The following is an 18,425-nucleotide window of genomic DNA, read 5'->3' on the forward strand; positions in this document are numbered from 1 at the left end:
TCCTTTCTTATCTACAAATATAAGAAGGGGGGTTGTTTTATAGATGATGGAAAAGTCAGGATAAGACATAAGAGAGAGAAGTAAATGGAAGTTTTATAAACACTTTTTTTAAGTCATCTGTTCTATCAAACCCGACCAACTCAAGCTCGACTAAGCCTGGCCCAACCAATCCAAGCCGAGCTTTGGTTCTTGTTGTGTTGGGTGAGGTGAGGTTCGGGTTGGACCTGGGTATAAATTTGAAATTGGCCTTAAGTTGGCTCAAGTTTAAACCGGAGATTTGCATGGCCCGGGTTCACACTCAAATCGACCCAACCTGCCCGCTTTTCACGGTTGCACTCCTACCACCGGGGCAGTATAGATGTATCGAAAGTTTTACTTGAAAGATTAGAGAAAGATGGTCGAGGTTACTGCTGCTACTGCTTCCTTCACCTCCACTCCTTCAGTTTCTCTGCCATGGAGAACTCTGAGGAGAACAACATCACTACCAAGAACAATAATACCATGGAAAGCCACCGCTGCTTCTTCTTCTTCTTCTTCTTCCCAGAAACAAACTGGTAGTGGGTTTTTATTGCCCCAAGGCTTCAATAAGAACACCAACTGCTGTGGCAACAACGACGACATGAGAAAGAGCAAGAGCAAACGACGGATATTCTTTTTGGACGTGAATCCTCTCTGCTATACAGGAAGTAAGCCCAGCTTACGCTCTTTCGCTCATTGGATCTCTCTCCTCTTCTCCGAAGTCAGCCACCGAGACCCAGTTATAGCTGTAAGATCTTGTTCCGTCTTTCTTTTTTTTCCTGAATTTGGATTGTTAATCATTTATTCCCAGACATCAATGTAATTGCTTGTTTATAGAAGAAATTATATTGAGCTGTTTTGCCCCTAATTGGACTTGAGCTTGTACTTGAATTGATTGATGGACTGCCCTATGAATGAGAATGAAGGATATCTGATTAGTTCAGGACCTTAGGAGCAATCACAATAATTGTTGACGGAATCTTAGAAGACCTATTTTGGTGCATTTGGCCTTTTTTGCTTCTGACTTGTCTAGAATGCGATCAGAGAATAAAGCCCTTTTTTGAGAGGTGAAAATGAAAATTTTATTAATCTGGAAAGAAAAAGCTAAGGAAGAGATTCCCTTAAAACAGCAGCATCGAGATTACCCAGCACAAACATCACAAGAGAACACCAGAGAACGGTCAAAAGACAACATTTTCATCCCAAATGATTATATCCCAATGGCTTCAAAATTGACTAAAGTTAAAACCTTTGAACAGAACAGGCTGTGGATTGGAAGCCCATTTCACCAAAACCCTCTTTACTTTGCCACAAATCCTCTCAACTGGCAGTGATTGATTACGGAAAGTCCTGCCATTTCTTTCTTTCCAAACTGACCACCAGATTGCTCCAAAGGACCTTTCTCCTCTTTGAAAGGCTGCCCAAGCTCCAGGATGAGAACAGAGATTCCAGATCTTGGGGAACATCCAAAGAGACCCCAAAGAGACCAAACTACAGCAGAGAACTTGCAGCGTACGAGAGTATGGTTCACATTCTCTGCTGCTGACCCACATAAGCAACAATGGTTAACAATGATCATCCCTTTTGACTGAAGCAGTTCAATTGTTTGAGCTCTTCCCCTCATAGCCAACCACATTAAAAATATCACCTTAGAAGAGATCTTCAATTTCCACATCCAGCCCCAGGCCACATGCTGATTTGAGGATCCAACCAGATTTTTAAACATTGATTCTACTGTAAAACAATTTGAACTCTCGCTTAACCACACTAATCTGTCTTCAAGGTTGGGTTGGGGTGTTACTCCTTCTAGCAGAAGCAACAAGTTTGAGTGGTCCTCCAAATCCCAGTCATTTACTTCTGTGCACAAACTAGGGATCCAAACCTGTTGTTCACCTAAAACCTCATAACAACCTCTGATCTTGGAAGATTTATTAGCTGCTAAGGCATAGATGCCTGGAAAAGCTTGGCTTAGGGGTAGAGAGCCACACCACCTGCCTTCCCAAAAGAGGACATTCTCTGCATTTCCTATTTTGAAGGTAACAAATTTGAAAAACTCCCTATTCTGCATGATTCCTTTCCACAAACTTGTGCCATAGGACTCATTTACAGGATTTGTTTCCCACCCATAGTTTTCAAGGTGCCAAGGCAAGGCTAGGCGACAAGGGTGTGCCTTGTTGCCTAGGCAATGGATTTTTTTAAGTGAAAAACATGTATCCTACAGTAATTCCCTAGGTTCTATAACTACATTTCCTTAATAATTATCCATAAACTACATAGTATAAACTTGATGTTGAAGTATAGAGAATCAACATATTCCAACAATCATATTCATGAGAAGTAAAAGAAGAAAGAAAAGAAATTTCAAAAAATATTGGGGCTGAACCCCTATTTCTGTTATAGGAAAAGAAGAAAAAAAATTATTGGTTCAGGTTTTGAAGTCTTTGAGGGTTCAATACAGCATTTAGCAATGTTTGTAAATGAATATTTTAGTTCAATAATGTTTATTTTATAATTATAACCTTAAAAAACTAAGAATATAAAAGTTTTTTATGACAACTGTACAAAACTGCTTGGTGATTAGGCGAGGCAAGCCCCCAAGGCCGCCTTGTCATCTAGGCATCGCCTTGACAACTATGTCCCCACCCCAAGTCATTTTCTCCATACTTTACAACTTATAATGGATCACTAGAAATCCTGCTTTTCAAGAGCAAACCTCCACAGCCACTTTCAAATAAGAGCTCTGTTAATCTATTTCAAAGGTCTTACACCTAAACCACCTTGGTTTTTTGGCTTACAAACTACTGTCCAGGCAACCAAATGAAACTTCTTCTCTTCCTCTCGACCATCCCAAAGGAAATCTCTTCGAAGTTTTTCTAAAGAAGCTAGAACTGAAGCATGACCCATAAAGAGTGACATAAAATAGGTAGGCAGATTTGAAAGAATGCTTTGAATCAATGTTATCTTCCCACCCTTTGAAAGATAAAGCTTTTTCCAGTCTGCCCGTTTTTGTTGGACACTCTCAATCACCAGATCCCAAATCTCTTTGGATTTGTAGTTTGTTCCCAAAAGGCTGCCCTAGGAATTTGGAAGGGAGGGAGCTGACCCTACAACCTAAGACTTCTGCAATATTTGTGATGTTTGGGACCTCCCCCACAGGTATCAATTCACTTTTCTGGAGGTTGATCTTCAATCCTGAAACAACTTCAAAACAAATCAGCAAACATCTCAAGAAAAGCAAGTCCATGGCTGCCGGCCTTGAAAAAATCAAGGAATCATTGGCAAATTGAAGTAAAGTCATAGGTTCACTGTTTGTTGCAACCTTAGAACCTTCCAAATGTCACCCTCCACAGCTTTACTTATTAAACCAGCTTAATCCTCATCACTTAGGTCACTTATTGAGGGATAAACACTTTCAGTGATTTTTTTTCCATAAAGATTCCTCATCTCCTCTCCTAACCTCTGCAAGCAACATGACTTTGCTTGAGAATCACATGAATCATCACCAAAGCTTGGTTCCGGTGGCGGAGACGAAACTCTGGCAATGGATCGTAGCTTTAGCTTCTTGTGGAAAATGTTTTGATGGGAGTTTTCTCAAAGAAGGCGGATAGGGAGAAGAAGATGGGAGGCTGATAACTGGTACAACAGGGGAGATTTGGATGCGAAGATGAGGACAAATTTTTTGTTTAGTAAGGCGGCGTTGGTAGGAGTGTGGTTGGAGTTTGGAAAATTGGAGGTGAAGAAGATAAATGAAAAGTTGGTAGTTGTCACGAACACAACTGGAGTGGAAGCAAAAAGAGCTTTTTTACTCAATTGCTTAGTTGGAAGATTTAGATGGGGGGGGGGAGTTAGAGAAGTTGAAGCATGGGCCAATCGTTCTTGCAAAGAAATGGGAGGGGTTAGAGTGAAGAAAATGGCTGATGAGCTCTTCCTCTTCATCATATCGTCGAGGACCGAAGCAAAGTGGGTCCTCAAGAATGAACCTTGGCAGATGGGTAGGAACCCTTTATTGCTTGACTAGTGGGGGGCTAGCACGGAGTGCTTCTACCCGGAATTTGAGACTGATCTGGGCAATGCCGAGCCGACTTGGATCAAAATATTTGGCCTCCTGTTGATTTTCCGGTGCCCAAGCATCATGAAAGCCATTGGAGATCTTTGTGGAGGATTCATTGAAACTGGCGATTCGCCCACAGAGCTCATTACGTGAGATGTAAATCAGTCCTCTAATATCAAGTTTAAATTCAGTGATTAGCAGAATAAAACAGATCTGAATAACTGTATAAGAGAAGAAGATGGCGAAGAGAAGAAGGAGTCGAATTAATTCTCCATTCTCCTCTAACCCTATTTTATTAAGATCTAAAAAATTAATGATGACTAGTATGCCCTTAAGTGGGCGGCCAGCTTGGCAGTTACATAAAGGAAATAAACAAGAATAAATAACAGGCCCATTAAGTGTGGCCCATCAACATAAAATAAAAGATATTACAAGAGAGGTTGTTAGGGCCCATTTAGCCCAGTCTCTTTACACTCCCTCTCAAGCTGAGCATAGATGTCAATCATGCCCAGTTTGCTTATATAGTGTGTCAATTTCCCCCTTGGAACTCCCTTGGTTAAGATATCAGCCAGTTGCTCTTCTGATGTGATGAATGGTAAACAAACTTTTCCTGAAAATACTCTTTCTCTTATGAAATGCCTATCAACCTCAATGTGCTTAGTTCTGTCATGTTGAACAGGATTATATGCAATGTTGATAGCAGCTTGGTTGTCACAATAGAGCATCATTGGTTTCTCATAGTCCACCCCCAATTTCTCTAGAAGGGATCGTAGCCATAGTAATTCTGACACACCGTGAGCCATTGCCCTGTATTCTGCTTCAACTGAGTATCTAGCAACTACTGGTTGTTTCTTACTCCTCCAAGACACAATATTCCTAGCAATCAGAGCACAATAACCAGAGGTGGACCTTCTGTCATCAATACATCCTGCCCAATCTGCATCAGTAAAGGCTTCCAACTTCATGTGACCATGCTTAACAAACAGAATACCTTTCCCTGGAGTACCTTTCAAGTAGCACAGAACCCTTTCTGCAGCAGCTAGATGAGTATCTCTGGGAGAATGCATAAACTGACTAATAACACTTACTGCATAGGAAATATCCGACCGAGTCATGCAAAGGTATAACAACTTCCCAAGCAGTCTCTGAAACATTCCCTTATCAGGCAAAGGTTTACCATCCGTGGCAGAAAGCTTATGATTAGGATCAATGGGAGTGGAGATGGGTTTAGCGCCAAGTTTACCAGTTTCAGCAAGAAGATCAAGGACATATTTGCGCTGAGATATGAAGATATCATCCTTAGGTCGAGCAACTTCAATGCCCAAGAAATACCGAAGATCTCCCAAGTCTTTGATTTCAAATTCAGAGTTGAGAAATCCTTTTAGTTTGCTGGCCTCTTCAATGTCATTACCCGTGACCACAATGTCATCAACATAAACAATCAAGAAGGTCACCAAAGAGTCATTTTTCTTCAAGAATAGTGTATGATCAGATTGTGTTTGAATGTAGCCAAATGAGACAAGAGTAGCCCGAAATCTCTCAAACCAAGCCCGAGGAGATTGTTTGAGACCATAAATAGATCTGTGTAGTTTATACACTTTGCGTTTCATTTCTTTCCCATACACTCCTGGAGGTAGAGACATATAGACCTCTTCATGCAGGTCTCCATTCAGGAAGGCATTTTTAACATCAAACTGGTGTAGGGGCTAGTCAAAAGTAGCTGCTAGAGAACGTAAAACCCTGACTGAAGTCATCTTAGCAACAGGAGCAAATTTCTCAAGATAGTCAATACCATACATTTGGGTGTAACCCTTAGCAACCAACCGAGCCTTAAATCTCTCAACAGAGCCATCGGAGTGATACTTAATGGTAAACACCCATTTACAACCCACTAGCTCCTTCGCTTCTGGCAAGTCCACAATATCCCAGGTATGGTTCTTATGCAATGCATCAAGTTCAGTCATCATAGCATCCCTCCATTCAGCTTAAGATAATGCTTTCGGTACAGACCTGGGTATCATATGGGAAGACACAAAGGCAAGAAAGGAGTAGTAGGAAGGGGAGAGAAGGCTGTAAGATAAGTGTTTGGAGATACAATGGGTTGTACACTTCCGCTTGCCCTTGCGAAAAGCAATTGGAAGGTCAAGGTCTGGGACAGTCAGAGATGGGTCAGTAGAGGGCTGACCTGTTTCCTCAGGAATGATGGGAGCGGCAAGACACTCTTCTGAAGGAGTGGAAACAACCTGCACATGTCTGAATCTCTGCCTTTGGTACCACCTTTGGAGAGTAAGAGCAGAAGGAGGAGGAGGAGTAGTTGGGATATCCGAGGTAGGTCTAGTGGAAGAGGTGGACACCCCATGATCGGACTCGCAGGGGATGGGAAGAGGAACGACTGGAGACACAGCAAAGGGCTCATCAGATTTCTCTCGCTCAAGAGATACTAAAGAAGGGAGTCAACTCGGCAAAGGTGACATCCCGAGATACAAAACGGGTGCCACGAACTGGATCAAAACAGCAATAACCCTTCTGTGGCGGGTGCCACGAACTGGATCAAAACAGCAATAACCCTTCTGTGTGGAGGCATATCCTAGAAACACACACTTATGAGCCTTAGGTTCAAACTTGTGCCTTTGGTGACTATGAATATGCACATAGCAAGTACACCCAAACACACGAAGAGGAAGAGAAAAGAGATCCTCATCCGGGAAGAGAAGACTAAAAGGAGTTTTAAAGCCAACGACCCGGGAGGGCATACGGTTGATCAGAAAGGTAGCAGTAAGAACAACATCTCCCCAAAACTTTACAGGAACATGGGATGCAAACAAGAGGGATCTGGCAACCTCAACCACATGCATGCTCTTTCTTTCCGCCACCCCGTTTTGTTGTGGAGTATTGGAACAAGAACTGTGATGAATAACCCCAAAAGTTTCAAGATAGGTGGAGAGGGTTCTTTCAAAATACTCCTTAGCATTGTCAGAGCGGAATATTTTGATACGAGTATTAAACTGGGTGAGGATGAATTCATGAAAATTTTTCACAATAGCTGGTACTTCATCCTTGGATTTCATGAGATAAATCCAAGTGTAACGTGAATAATCATCAATAAAAAGGATAAAGTACCTGTGACCCCCCATGGTTGGCATGTGATATGGCCCCCACACATCAGAGTGAACAATATGGAAAGGAGAAAGTGATTTTTTATTGCTAATTGAATAGGAATGTCTACAATGCTTTGCCAGCTCACATGATTCACAATGAAGACTCAATAAAGACACTCCTTTAAACATATCTGGGAACAGATGACTCAAAGCAGAAAAAGACAAGTAACCAAACCGAAAATGACATAATAAAATTTTGTTAACAGACTTTGACACGACTGACTCAAAGGCAACTCCATAAGGTGGTCCTAAAGCTTGATCTGGTGTGTTCAGCAAGTATATTCCGTTCGCCTCATGGCCACTCCCAATCATCCTCTGAGACTGCAGGTCCTGAAAAACACAATGAGTGGGAAAGAAAGTTATGCTGCAATTCATGGACTTTGTTAAGCTACTAACAGATAAGAGGTTTGTGTTAAGCTTAGGGACATGAAGAACAAAAGATAAGAACAGGGTGTTAGAGGTCTTTATATCACCTTTACCAGAGATGGGGGCAAGGGACCCATCGGCAAGGGATATTTTCTCTTTCCCAGAGAGAAGGTGATATGAGCAAAAAAGGTTAGATAGACTGGTCATATGGTCTGATGCACCGGAATCAATAATCCAAGGGATTTTATGATTACCTGAAGCTGAAGCATGATTTGTAGAAGCACGAGTACCTGAGTGAGCAAAAGCCGATGAGGATGATGTACTGTTGGAAGGGTGAGCTGAAGAAACTGTATCTTCTAGGTGATTTAGGAGTCTCCCATACTTCTCAAAATCCAGCTTCATTGCAACCAATTGTTCAATGGTTGATTTCTCTTCACTCTCCTTACTTCCCCCTTTAGGTACTGTAGCAGCATTAGCAGTCTTGGGTTTTCCCACTTGACTGCCCTTCTTAGGGTTATTATTGTTCTTAAACCTATCAAGGAGAAGTCCAGGATGAAGCTTCCAACATGTGTCCTTTGTATGTCGTGGTTTCTTTTAGTATTCATACACCTGTTCTCTCTTCTCAGTAGGGCCCTTTGGTTTCATTCCCGCATGTGCAAAATGTTCTATAGGTGGATTCTGCAATTGAACCTGCCGCCTACTCTCCTCACTACTTATCATAGCATATGCCTGTGAAAGAGTAACCTCATCCCTGGCCAAAATATTCTGTCTGATAATATCAAACTCAGGGTTGAGTCTAGTGAGAAACTCAAACACCCTATTTCTCTCCACTAGCTCTCTATACATCTCAGCATCCTTTTTACTCTCCCATACCACTGTCTCCATAACATCAATTTCCTGCCATAGGGATTTTAGTATAGAGTAGTAGATTGCCACACTCTTCTCCCCCTGTCTCAGGTTTTTCACATCACTTTTCAATTTGTACGCTTTGGCTACATTCAGTTTCTGTGAGTAGGTCTCAGTTACACTGGCCCATATCTCCTTGGCCGAAGACATCCAGAGATAGTGCTGGCTTATATGGGGTTGCATAGAGTTAACCAACCGTCCTATAAAAGTGTAGTTCTCTTGCATCCATTTTTCAAATTCAGGGTCTGTCTCTTCGGGTTTCACCTTACTACCTGTGAGATACCCGAGTTTTCCTCTACTACAAACATAGATTTTTATAGACTGTGCCCAAGCAAGATAGTTCGTCCCATCTAGCTTAATTGTGGTCACACCAGACAAAACGGAATCTACTGAGGCAGGTCCAGAAACCGGCACCTACTTGAACTCACTTCCGTATGTCTCCATTAATCAAATGGAAATCAAAGAACAAAAAATTTTGACTATGTAAACTTACTTGAAGCCAAACCAGAACTTGGGTGCTTGAAAAACTAGGGTTTTGCTCCGTCCAACAGATGGGAGGAAGAGAGAAGATGCTGTCACACCTACCAGACTAACCCAAACTCTTCCAAACCTGAACCGCCCTCTTTTAGCAGTCACAAGACACCTTCCAAGCACAGAGTGCCACACCCGAGCTTCACCTTTCCTAGTAACCTCGAAAATCTCTAGTCGGCTAGGGTTTCGGGCAACAACAGAACAACAACACTTCTTGGCAAAATCTAGCCAGAACTAAACTCTCCAAACCCTTCTACCAACTAGGCAAGTGATTCTCTATATTATAGAGAACGTATCTCTCCATACACTCTCTTGATTTTAGAGTGTACAGGAACGAAGAAAAAGAAGGAAGAGGAACTAAACCTGCTCTGATACCAAGATGTAAATCAGTCCTCTAATATCAAGTTTAAATTCAGTGATTAGCAGAATAAAACAGATCTGAATAACTGTATAAGAGAAGAAGATGGCGAAGAGAAGAGGTAAGAGAAGGAGTCGAATTAATTCTCCATTCTCCTCTAACCCTATTTTATTAAGATCTAAAAAATTAATGATGACTAGTATGCCCTTAAGTGGGCGGCCAGCTTGACAGTTACATAAAGGAAATAAACAAGAATAAATAATAGGCCCATTAAGTGTGGCCCATCAACATAAAATAAAAGATATTACAAGAGAGGCTGTTAGGGCCCATTCGGCCCAGTCTCTTTACAACGTGCGAGTGGGTTAGGATGAAAGTGGGAAGGGGCAGCGATATCCCTGAGAAGGTGGAGATTGTGGTGGGAGAGGTGGCTTTCTCAGTTTGCATCTGGTCAGAGGTGCTCCCGTCAACTCATAGGTGGAGAGAAGAGAGTTTGGGGACTGGAGTTAGCTTAAAAAAGGGAGGAGGCGGTTCAGAGGTCTCAAGAACAGTGGTCCTTGAGGAGGAAGGGGAGAGTTTCTTCTCAAAAGAAAACTAGAGGGGTTCTACGTTGAGCTTCCCGTTGGATCAGGCGATACAGGCGTAGTAGGCTTAGCCTTGGGTCACTAGAAGGGGAGAGGAAGAGGGAAGAGCGAATAGTGTTCGAGACCGTCCAATTTTGAATAATGTGGATGGCTAGGATGAAAGAGAAAAGGTTCCTTTTGAGGCACGTGTTCAAACTTCAAATTTTAAATGGAGAAAGGGGACAAGAGCTAACGCTCGAGAAACTAAAGGAAGTAATTAAAGAATGTATTTTGGAATTTCAAGGAGCCTCGAGTTTGGACAGTCAACCAAGAAAAGATCAGGAAACGGGTTTGTCTCAGGTGGGAGAGATGGAGTGGGCGACAGACACCCAAACCCGGAAGAAAGATCCGACTTCATACCCAGGTCGGTTGGGCCTAGGAAAAAAAGCTGTAAGCGAACCCTATGCTCTTGCTCATGGCTCAACTCGAGACAGACTAACTCTATTTGGACTTGGGTGGTTGAACCTCTCTCCAAATCAAGCGATGGGTGTTCGCCGACCTCTGTCTAGCCAGAACACCAGGGCGCCAGCAGCGGTGGAAAGAAATCTCAGGGCTGGAGGCGAGAAGAGTTCCCACACACACTTGCCATCATAACCGCTTGCAACTGGTCAGAAGGAGATAGGGGAGGCTTGATGATGACTGTATGGAGGTGACTCCGGTAGCTGTGGTCAGTGACAAGAAAGTTTTCCCCCCTCAAGATGGCACAATTCTTGTAATATCTGTTTTGGACAATGGCCTGGAAAGAAATCAAGAGATTGCGACATTTGAAGGCACAATCTCCCAAGGAAAGAGCAAACGGAAAAGGATGGAATCGATGGTCCCAGGAGGTAAGTTGATGAATAGCACCTCCTCTTCCTCTTCTTGGGTTACTTCTAAACTGCTGGGACTAGGTAAATTTCTGGGAGTTTCAATGGAAGGTTTAGAGGATGAAACAATAAAATATCTGGAAGGGGTGGAACAAAGAATTCTTATAGAGAGAGGGAAGCTTGCAGCCAAGAAAAGTGGGAATTCTTAAAAAAAGAGTAGGGAACTGATGAAGCTCACATGGGGGTTGAACGACAGGGTTAGGAGTAGTGAGGGGGTGTCGAGGGGAAATAAGTAGAGAGGTGAAGTAGGAGTGGGCGGGAGTTTTCTGTTATCTGTTTTTAATATTATGGAGATGAAACTTCTATCATGGAATGTCAGAGGTTTGGGGTCAGGAAGAAGGAGAATGGTGATCTGCGATGCTCTCAAGAGGTTCAATTCACAGTGTGTCCTGTTACAAGAGATAAAGCTAGAGTGTGTGGATGCAGTAGTAATCTGGAGTATTAGGGGAGGTGGGCAGGTTAGATGGAGAGAAAAGCCAGCTGTAGGTAGCTTTGGAGGCCTAGTAATTCTCTAGGATCCTCAGTTTGCTAATTTGGTGGCTTGTAAAATTGGCCTGTTTTCAATTTCTGCTGTTTTGGAGCTTGGCAGGGGGCAGATATGCCAAGTTATTAATGTATATGAGCCGACTGATTCAAACATCTGCTTTCTGGGAGGAGTTAGCTGAGTTGAGAGGTACCCTAACCTGTCCTTGGGTTATTGGGGGAGATTTCAATGTGACTTTCTCAATAGATGAAAAAAACTCACTGACCAGAAGAACAAGATCCATGAATGTGTTTGCTGAATCTATTAATTCCTTTGACCTGATGGACCTTCCTTTAGTGGCAGCAAAGTATACCTGGACAAACAACCAAGAGAATCCTACTTTGGTAAGGCTGGATTGCTTTCTTGTGTCCTCTAATTGAGAAGAAACTTTCCGGAACTTTAGACAAATTGCACTACTCAAATCCTTATCTGGTCCCATCCCAATCCAGCTGGTGTGTGGTGGGAGAGAGAGAATTAAGAATCCTTTTAAGCTTGACAATGCATGGTTTCAAGATGAGGGTTTCATTCCTATGCTGAAATCCCACAAAATGGCAAATGCTCGGAACAGGTCTTCTTTAATAAGTAAGCTGGAATGGGATGGAAACTTGGGAGAGTCGACTACTGAAGTTAAGCAGATTGCTACAGGCTTCTACAAGAGGCTGTATAAAGAGAACTGGTCTAGATTAGAAGACCCTTTCCATCGGATCTTCCCTTCAAGCACCCGAATGATGATCTAAATCAGTGGTTGGAGAGATCCTTCACAGAGGAGGAAGTTAAGGCTGCAATTGGTATGTTGGAGAATGAGAAATGTCCGGGTCCTGATGGGCTGACAATTCTCTTCTACACAAGTTGCTGGGAGTTTGCTAAGCAAGATGTGATGAATGTTTTTCAGTTCTTCTATGAGAATGCTTCTCCGTAAAGGAGCCTGAATGCCACCTTTATTACTCTAATTCCAAAGGTAGAGGGAGTTATAAGTATAAAAAAATTCAGACCTATAAGCTTTTTGAATAGTTTCTACAAAATCTTGGCAACAGTGTTGGCTGAAAGAATGAAAGGAGTTATGAGTAGTGTGATTTCAAGCAATCAGAGTGCCTTTGTTCCCGGAAGGCAGATGCTAGATTCAGTCCTTATTGTCAATTAACTTATTGATTCTAGAAGAAGGGAAGACTCCCCTGGCCTGATTTGTAAATTAGATATTGAGAAAGCTTATGATCATGTGAATTGGAGGTGTTTGGACTTGGTGCTGGAAAAGATGAGTTTTGGTCAAAAGTGGAGAAATTGGATCAAAGTCTGCATTTCTTCCCCCAACTTTTCTATTCAGGTAAATGGTCAGGCCGCAGTTTTTTTTGAAAGCTCTAGAGGGCTAAGATAGGATGGTCCCCTCTCCCCTCTCCTTTTCATTTGCCTCATGGAAATTCTTACCCAATTTGCCAGAAGGGCTGCTGAGGCTAGACTTTGGGAGGGTTTTGCAATTGCTATGAGTGAGGAAAAAGTTAATATTCTCCAATTTGCAGATGACACACTTTGTTTTCTTGATGCTGTTCCTGAGCAGTTAGAGGTGTTACTTGGAATTCTGTGTTGTTTTGAAGTGATTTCAGGTCTAAAGGTCAATCTGAGTAAAAGCATGATTAGTCCGGTGGGTCATGTTGCAAATTTGGAGGACTGTGCTAGAGTGTTGGCTTATAAAGTGGATCCCCTTCTTGTTAAGTATTTGGGCCTCCCTTTGGGGGCAAAATGTACTTCGGCTGCATTGTGGGACCCTGTGGTTGATAGGTTAGAGAGGAAGCTTTCTTCATGGAAAGCTAAATATTTACCAGTGGGGGGCAGAGTGACTCATTAAAAGCACATTATCTAATCTACCCACCTATTTTCTTTCCCTCTTCCCACTCCCAGCTAAGACTGCCAAAAAGATTGAAAGTCTTCAAAGAAACTTCTTCTGGAGAGGTTGAGAAGAAGAAAAGAAAATCCACCTCACTAAGTGGGATCAAGTTTGTCTTCCTATTGAAGAAGGGGCGACTGGGAATCCGGAAATTAAAAGTGTTCAATACAGCTCTCCTTAGCAAGTGATCTGGAGATTTGGTACTGAAAGGAACACTTGGTGGAGAAGCCTTATTGCAGCCAAGTTTGGTGTAAATTGGGGAGATTGGCACTCTCAAGATCCCCCTCCCAAATTGGGGTTGCTCTGTCTGGAAAGGAATAATGAAGTGCCTTCCCTATTTTTGTGAAGGGGTGACATTAAGATAGGGAGAGGGGACAGGGTAAAATTCTGGAAAGACCCATGGTGTTCGGACAGCTCCTTGGTGGAGGCCTTCCCTCTTCTCTTTCAATGTGCATCCAACCAACTGATTCTTACATTTTATCTGAAGACTCTATTAGTTTGGGTTCCTCTTTTTAGAAGAGATCTGTTTGATTAGGAGTTAGGTGAAGTAGTGGAGCTGCTGAATCTGTTACAGAGACGGTAAATTGTCTGCAGCAAGGAAGATGAGTGGTTTTGGAAATGGAATGGTGATGGATGCTTCACAGTTAGATCTTTGGCCTTAAAGTTAAGCAGATCTGGTTTTTCAGATTTCCCCTGGAAGCAGATTTGGAATCCTATCTCCCCATCAAAAGTGAATTTTCTGGTCTGGGCAATGACTTTGGACAAGTGTCTTACAAGGTCAAACTTGGAGAGAAGGGGATTGCAGATTCTGGATCAGTCTTGTGGGCTCTGTGTAGAGAACACTGATGTGCGCCCCACAGCAGTGGTCCCCACTGTGTTCGTAGGACAGCATGTGTAGTTATTTGTTTCAGTTATGGTAGTGTCAGTTTGGGTTAGTTTGTTAATTCAGTTGTTATTTATTTCAGTTTTTATTTACTTTATTTATCATGTAAGTACTAAGGGCAGATCTGTCCTTTCCATTATGTACTGAACATAACCTATAAATAATAAGAGAGTGGCGGCGGCAGACATGTTAGAATCTGTCCCTCCTTTCAACCCCTTGTGTTCTCCTGTTTCTCTTCTATTCCTTCTCCTTTCTCTCACTTTTTCTTCTGTTTTGTAAACCTAAAACCTATTAGGATTCAAGACTGATTACAGTCTTGATCTTCTACTTGGTATCAGAGCCTATCTAGGGCTTCTCATGTGTGTCTAGTCCAGCCGACCACATGAGGACTAGCTAGGGCTGGAAGCTTATGAAGAAGTATTCGGCGGCTGAATCTTGGAGATTACCAGGAGAGATTCGCAGCAGTTGAGGACTTGCCGTGGCTTGCAAAGAGTTGGTAATCAGGAAGAAGCAGCGAAGGTTAGGGTTCAGGTAACCCTGGAAGGCAGTAAACCGAAATCCATAAGTAAGTCTTTTCTTATTGAGTTTTAGAGACTGCAATCAGTCGAGATAGGTTGGACCTATCTAGAAGGAGAGGCCGAACTGTTTTAAGTTTGTTTCTAGGGTTTGACTGTTGGGCCGAACTCCCCCCCTCTCAGAGGTGATCAGTTTTAGGGTTTCATATTGACCCTACGACAAGTCCCACTTGTGCGGACTGCTTGGAGAGTGCAGCTGAGCACTTATTTCAGACCTACAGTTGAAACCCTAATTCTGCTCTCGCAGCAGTGGGTCCCACAGTAGTGATTTCAGAAAATAGCATCTCAGATTGACAGGCTGCCTGGTACTGTGCATGCCGATTGTTTTCAGATCATATTTGAGTTGATTTCTTGCATATACTGTGATAGGCGATTGATTTCAGATCAGATTTCATATCAGATTTGTGTTGGTTTCAAATCAGATTTCAGACCTGCTTGATTTTACTCAGTTTTCTGGTATAGTGGCTCTAACAGTTTGTAGCCACTGATTCTTGATCAAAGATGGAGTTTAAGGGACAGGGAGAAAGTAGTTTTGGAAACAACAGTTATGGTAGTGTATCTGAAACCGGGTTTCAGATTACAACTATGAGATTTGATAGGTCAAATTACTTGGAGTGGGCTCAATCAGCCAAGATGGCTATTGGAGGAAGGGGAAAACTGGGTTACCTCTTGGGAGATGTGAAAGAACCTTCCAAGGGGGACCCAACATACACCAAGTGGGTTCAAGAGAACTATTTGGTTATGGCATGGTTGTGTAATTCTATGCAGCCACATATCAGCCGAAATTACTTGTGGGCAAAGACAACCAAAGAGATATGGGATGTTGTGAAAGAAACTTATTCCCAACCCCTTAATGTTGTCAGAGCCTATGAACTGAAGTGTGAGGTGAACAGCCTTAAACAAGGAGAGAAGCCAATTTCTGTCTACTTCTCTACCTTGAAATCCTTGTGGCATGAGATTGACCATCTAGAGACCCTTGAGTGGGAGAGTCCCAAAGATGCACAGACTCACAGAAAGCAAGTCGAGACGAATAGGGTATTTGAGTTTCTGGCTGGTTTGAATTCAGAATATGACATTGTGCGACAACGGATATTGACAAGAGATAATGTGACCCTTTCTCAAGCATACTCCCTGGTGCATAGTGAAGAGACTAGGAGGAAAGTCATGATGCAGCCTTAGCCACCTTTCCCAGCCCTGTCAGCTATTAAACCCAAGTTGGGAGTTCAACTCAGCCATCTCAGTCACCATCAGCTCCTGCCACATCTGCATTTGCACATTCAGGTACTCGAGCCCCAGCTTACCATGCTTCAGCTCCAGGTAATACTGACCACTACTAGGTAATAGATTCAGGTGCATCCGACCATATGACTAGCTTGCCATCATTGTTCACTTCTTATCACTTGTCCTCTAGCCGAGATGGAGTATCCATTGCTGATGGCTCTCTTGTTCCCATTTCGGGCAAGGGGGACATCAAGCTATCAGATACTATCTCTTTATCTTCTGTCTTGCATGTTCCTAAGCTTGATACTAACCTGCTTTCAGTTAGTAGTATTACCAAATACATGAACTGATCAATAACCTTTTTTCCTGACCGATGTGTTTTTCAAGATTTGGAGACGAGGAAGGTGATTGGGACTGGTCGTGAGACGAACGAGATCTATCTTCTTGGAGAGAGTTCTCGTCGGTAGGAGTCAGTGGATAAGAAGTCTTTTGTTTCCCAGTCTGTGAGTCCGGTTATGCTTTGGCATAACCGATTAGGTCATTTGCCTTTTAAGTCTTTGAAGAGTCTGTTTCCTGCTTTATTTGAGTCTATTGAGTTATCAAAGTTGAGGTGTGAGAGTTGTGAGTTTGCCAAACATTATAGAACCTCTTATTCTTTAAGTAATAAAAGGAGTAATTCCTCTTTTGATATTGTGCATACTGATGTTTGGGGGTCATATCATATCTCTTCTATGGGTGGGTACAGATATTTTCTACTGTTTGTTGATGACCATACCCGCTTTTCTTGGGTCTATCTTATGCGTTCTCGGGATGAGGTTCCTGCTCTGACCCAAAACTTCCATCAGATGATTCTCATTCAGTTTGGGGCCAAAATCAAAGTCCTTAGATCTGATAATGCAAAGGAATACTTTGCTCAGCCATTGACCTCCTACCTTCTTAGCCATGGAGTTATTCACCAGAGCACTTGCCCTTATACACCACAGCAGAACGGCGTTGCCGAAAGGAAGAATAGGCATATCTTGGAGGTGGCTAGAAGCATTATGTTTACCTCCAATGTACCTATTCTCTTCTGGGGTGATGCTATCCTCACGACAGTTTATCTCATTAATCGAGTTCCTTCTCGGGTTCTTGATATGAAAACCCCTTTTTCCCTTCTATACCCAGACGAGGAGTTGTTCATTGTTCCCCTTAAAACCTTTGGTTGTACCTGTTTCGTTCAGTTTCTCGGGCCTCATCATTCCAAGTTTGAACCTAAGGCCTCCAAATGCATTTTCCTCGGTTATGCACAAACTCAAAAGGGTTATTGCTGCTATGATCCGGTTTCAGGGAAAAGGTTTGTCTCCATGGATGTCACCTTCTTTGAGGAGACACCCTATTATCCTAGGGTTTCTCCTCAGGGGGAGAGCAGTGAGAGTGGGGCTGTTTTGAGTTTCTTTCCTCAGGGGGAGAGCAGTGAGAGTGGAAGTGGGGCTGTTCCTTTACCTATTCCACTGGGTAATGAAGGCTGTAGTGGTGAGGGTGGTCAGAGGGAGCAGGAGTTGAGAGTCTATCACAGGCGATGCAGGCAAGTTGATCCTAGTCATCGGCAGTCTTGGCCAGCTCCAGTTCCTTATGCGGCTCCAGATCCAGAGCCTACTAAGACACCTCCCACTGTTGCCACTTCCCCTCTTGTGGATAACCTTGATCTCCCTATTGCCATTCGCAAAGGGAAACGACATTGCACCACTTCTACAGCTCACAACATCTCACAGTTCTTATCCTATGATCGTCTATCTCCATCGTACCGGTCCTATCTCACTTCCATTGCCGATGTCCCTATTCCAAGAACAGTGCAAGAAGCCTTATCAGTTCCAGAATGGAAAGATGCAATGCAAGTCGAAATGGATGCCCTGTTGAAGAATAATACTTGGGCACTGGTTGACCCACCAAAAGGAAAGAAACCGGTGGGATGCAGATGGGTGTTCACTGTGAAGTATAATGCTGATGGCTCTATTGAAAGGTACAAAGCCCGGCTGGTCGCAAAGGGGTTCACTCAGACTTATGGTATAGACTACTTGGAGACCTTTGCCCCAATAGCCAAGATGACCACCATCCGAGTTCTGTTATCCCTTGCAGCAAATCATTCTTAGCCCTTGTTCCAGATGGATGTTAAAAATGCCTTTCTGAATGGAGACTTACAGGAAGAGGTCTACATGCAGTTGCCTCCTGGATTCTATGATACAGAGACAGGTAAGAAGGTTTGCCGACTGAACAAGGCATTGTATGGTTTGAAGCAGTCACCTAGAGCCTGGTTTGATAGGTTCAGATTAGCCATTGGAAAGTTTGGTTGTGTACAGGCCCAGTCAGATCATACACTATTCATCAAGAGGGTGGAGTCCTCTTTGACACTACTTGCAGTATATGTTGATGATATTGTGGTGACAGGAAATGACAGCTATGAGATTGAGTCCCTCAAACAGCTCCTTCATCA

At 42.9% G+C, this 18,425-nt stretch overlaps 1 protein-coding gene across 7 annotated transcripts in view; it reads left to right on the forward strand.

Moving 5' to 3' along the window:
* The first annotated feature begins 359 nt into the window (after positions 1-359).
* Positions 360-18,425, forward strand: part of LOC104596893 (5'-3' exonuclease family protein) — a 45,200-nt gene continuing 27,134 nt past the window's right edge. For 6 of the 7 annotated variants that reach the window (XR_016076457.1, XR_002022627.2, XR_002022629.2 and 3 more), the window contains exon 1: positions 360-766. Coding sequence is in view for 1 of the 7 variants with exons in the window: in XM_010258212.3 (XP_010256514.1) it covers positions 395-766 (372 nt within the window). In the remaining 6 variants the exon portion in view is untranslated. The remainder of the gene's footprint in view (positions 767-18,425) is intronic. The other variant, XR_002022631.2, reaches the window with a different exon arrangement.

Source organism: Nelumbo nucifera, chromosome 5 (assembly GCF_055504915.1).
Source record: "Nelumbo nucifera cultivar China Antique chromosome 5, China Antique-T2T, whole genome shotgun sequence".
Taxonomy (NCBI): Eukaryota; Viridiplantae; Streptophyta; class Magnoliopsida; order Proteales; family Nelumbonaceae; genus Nelumbo; species Nelumbo nucifera.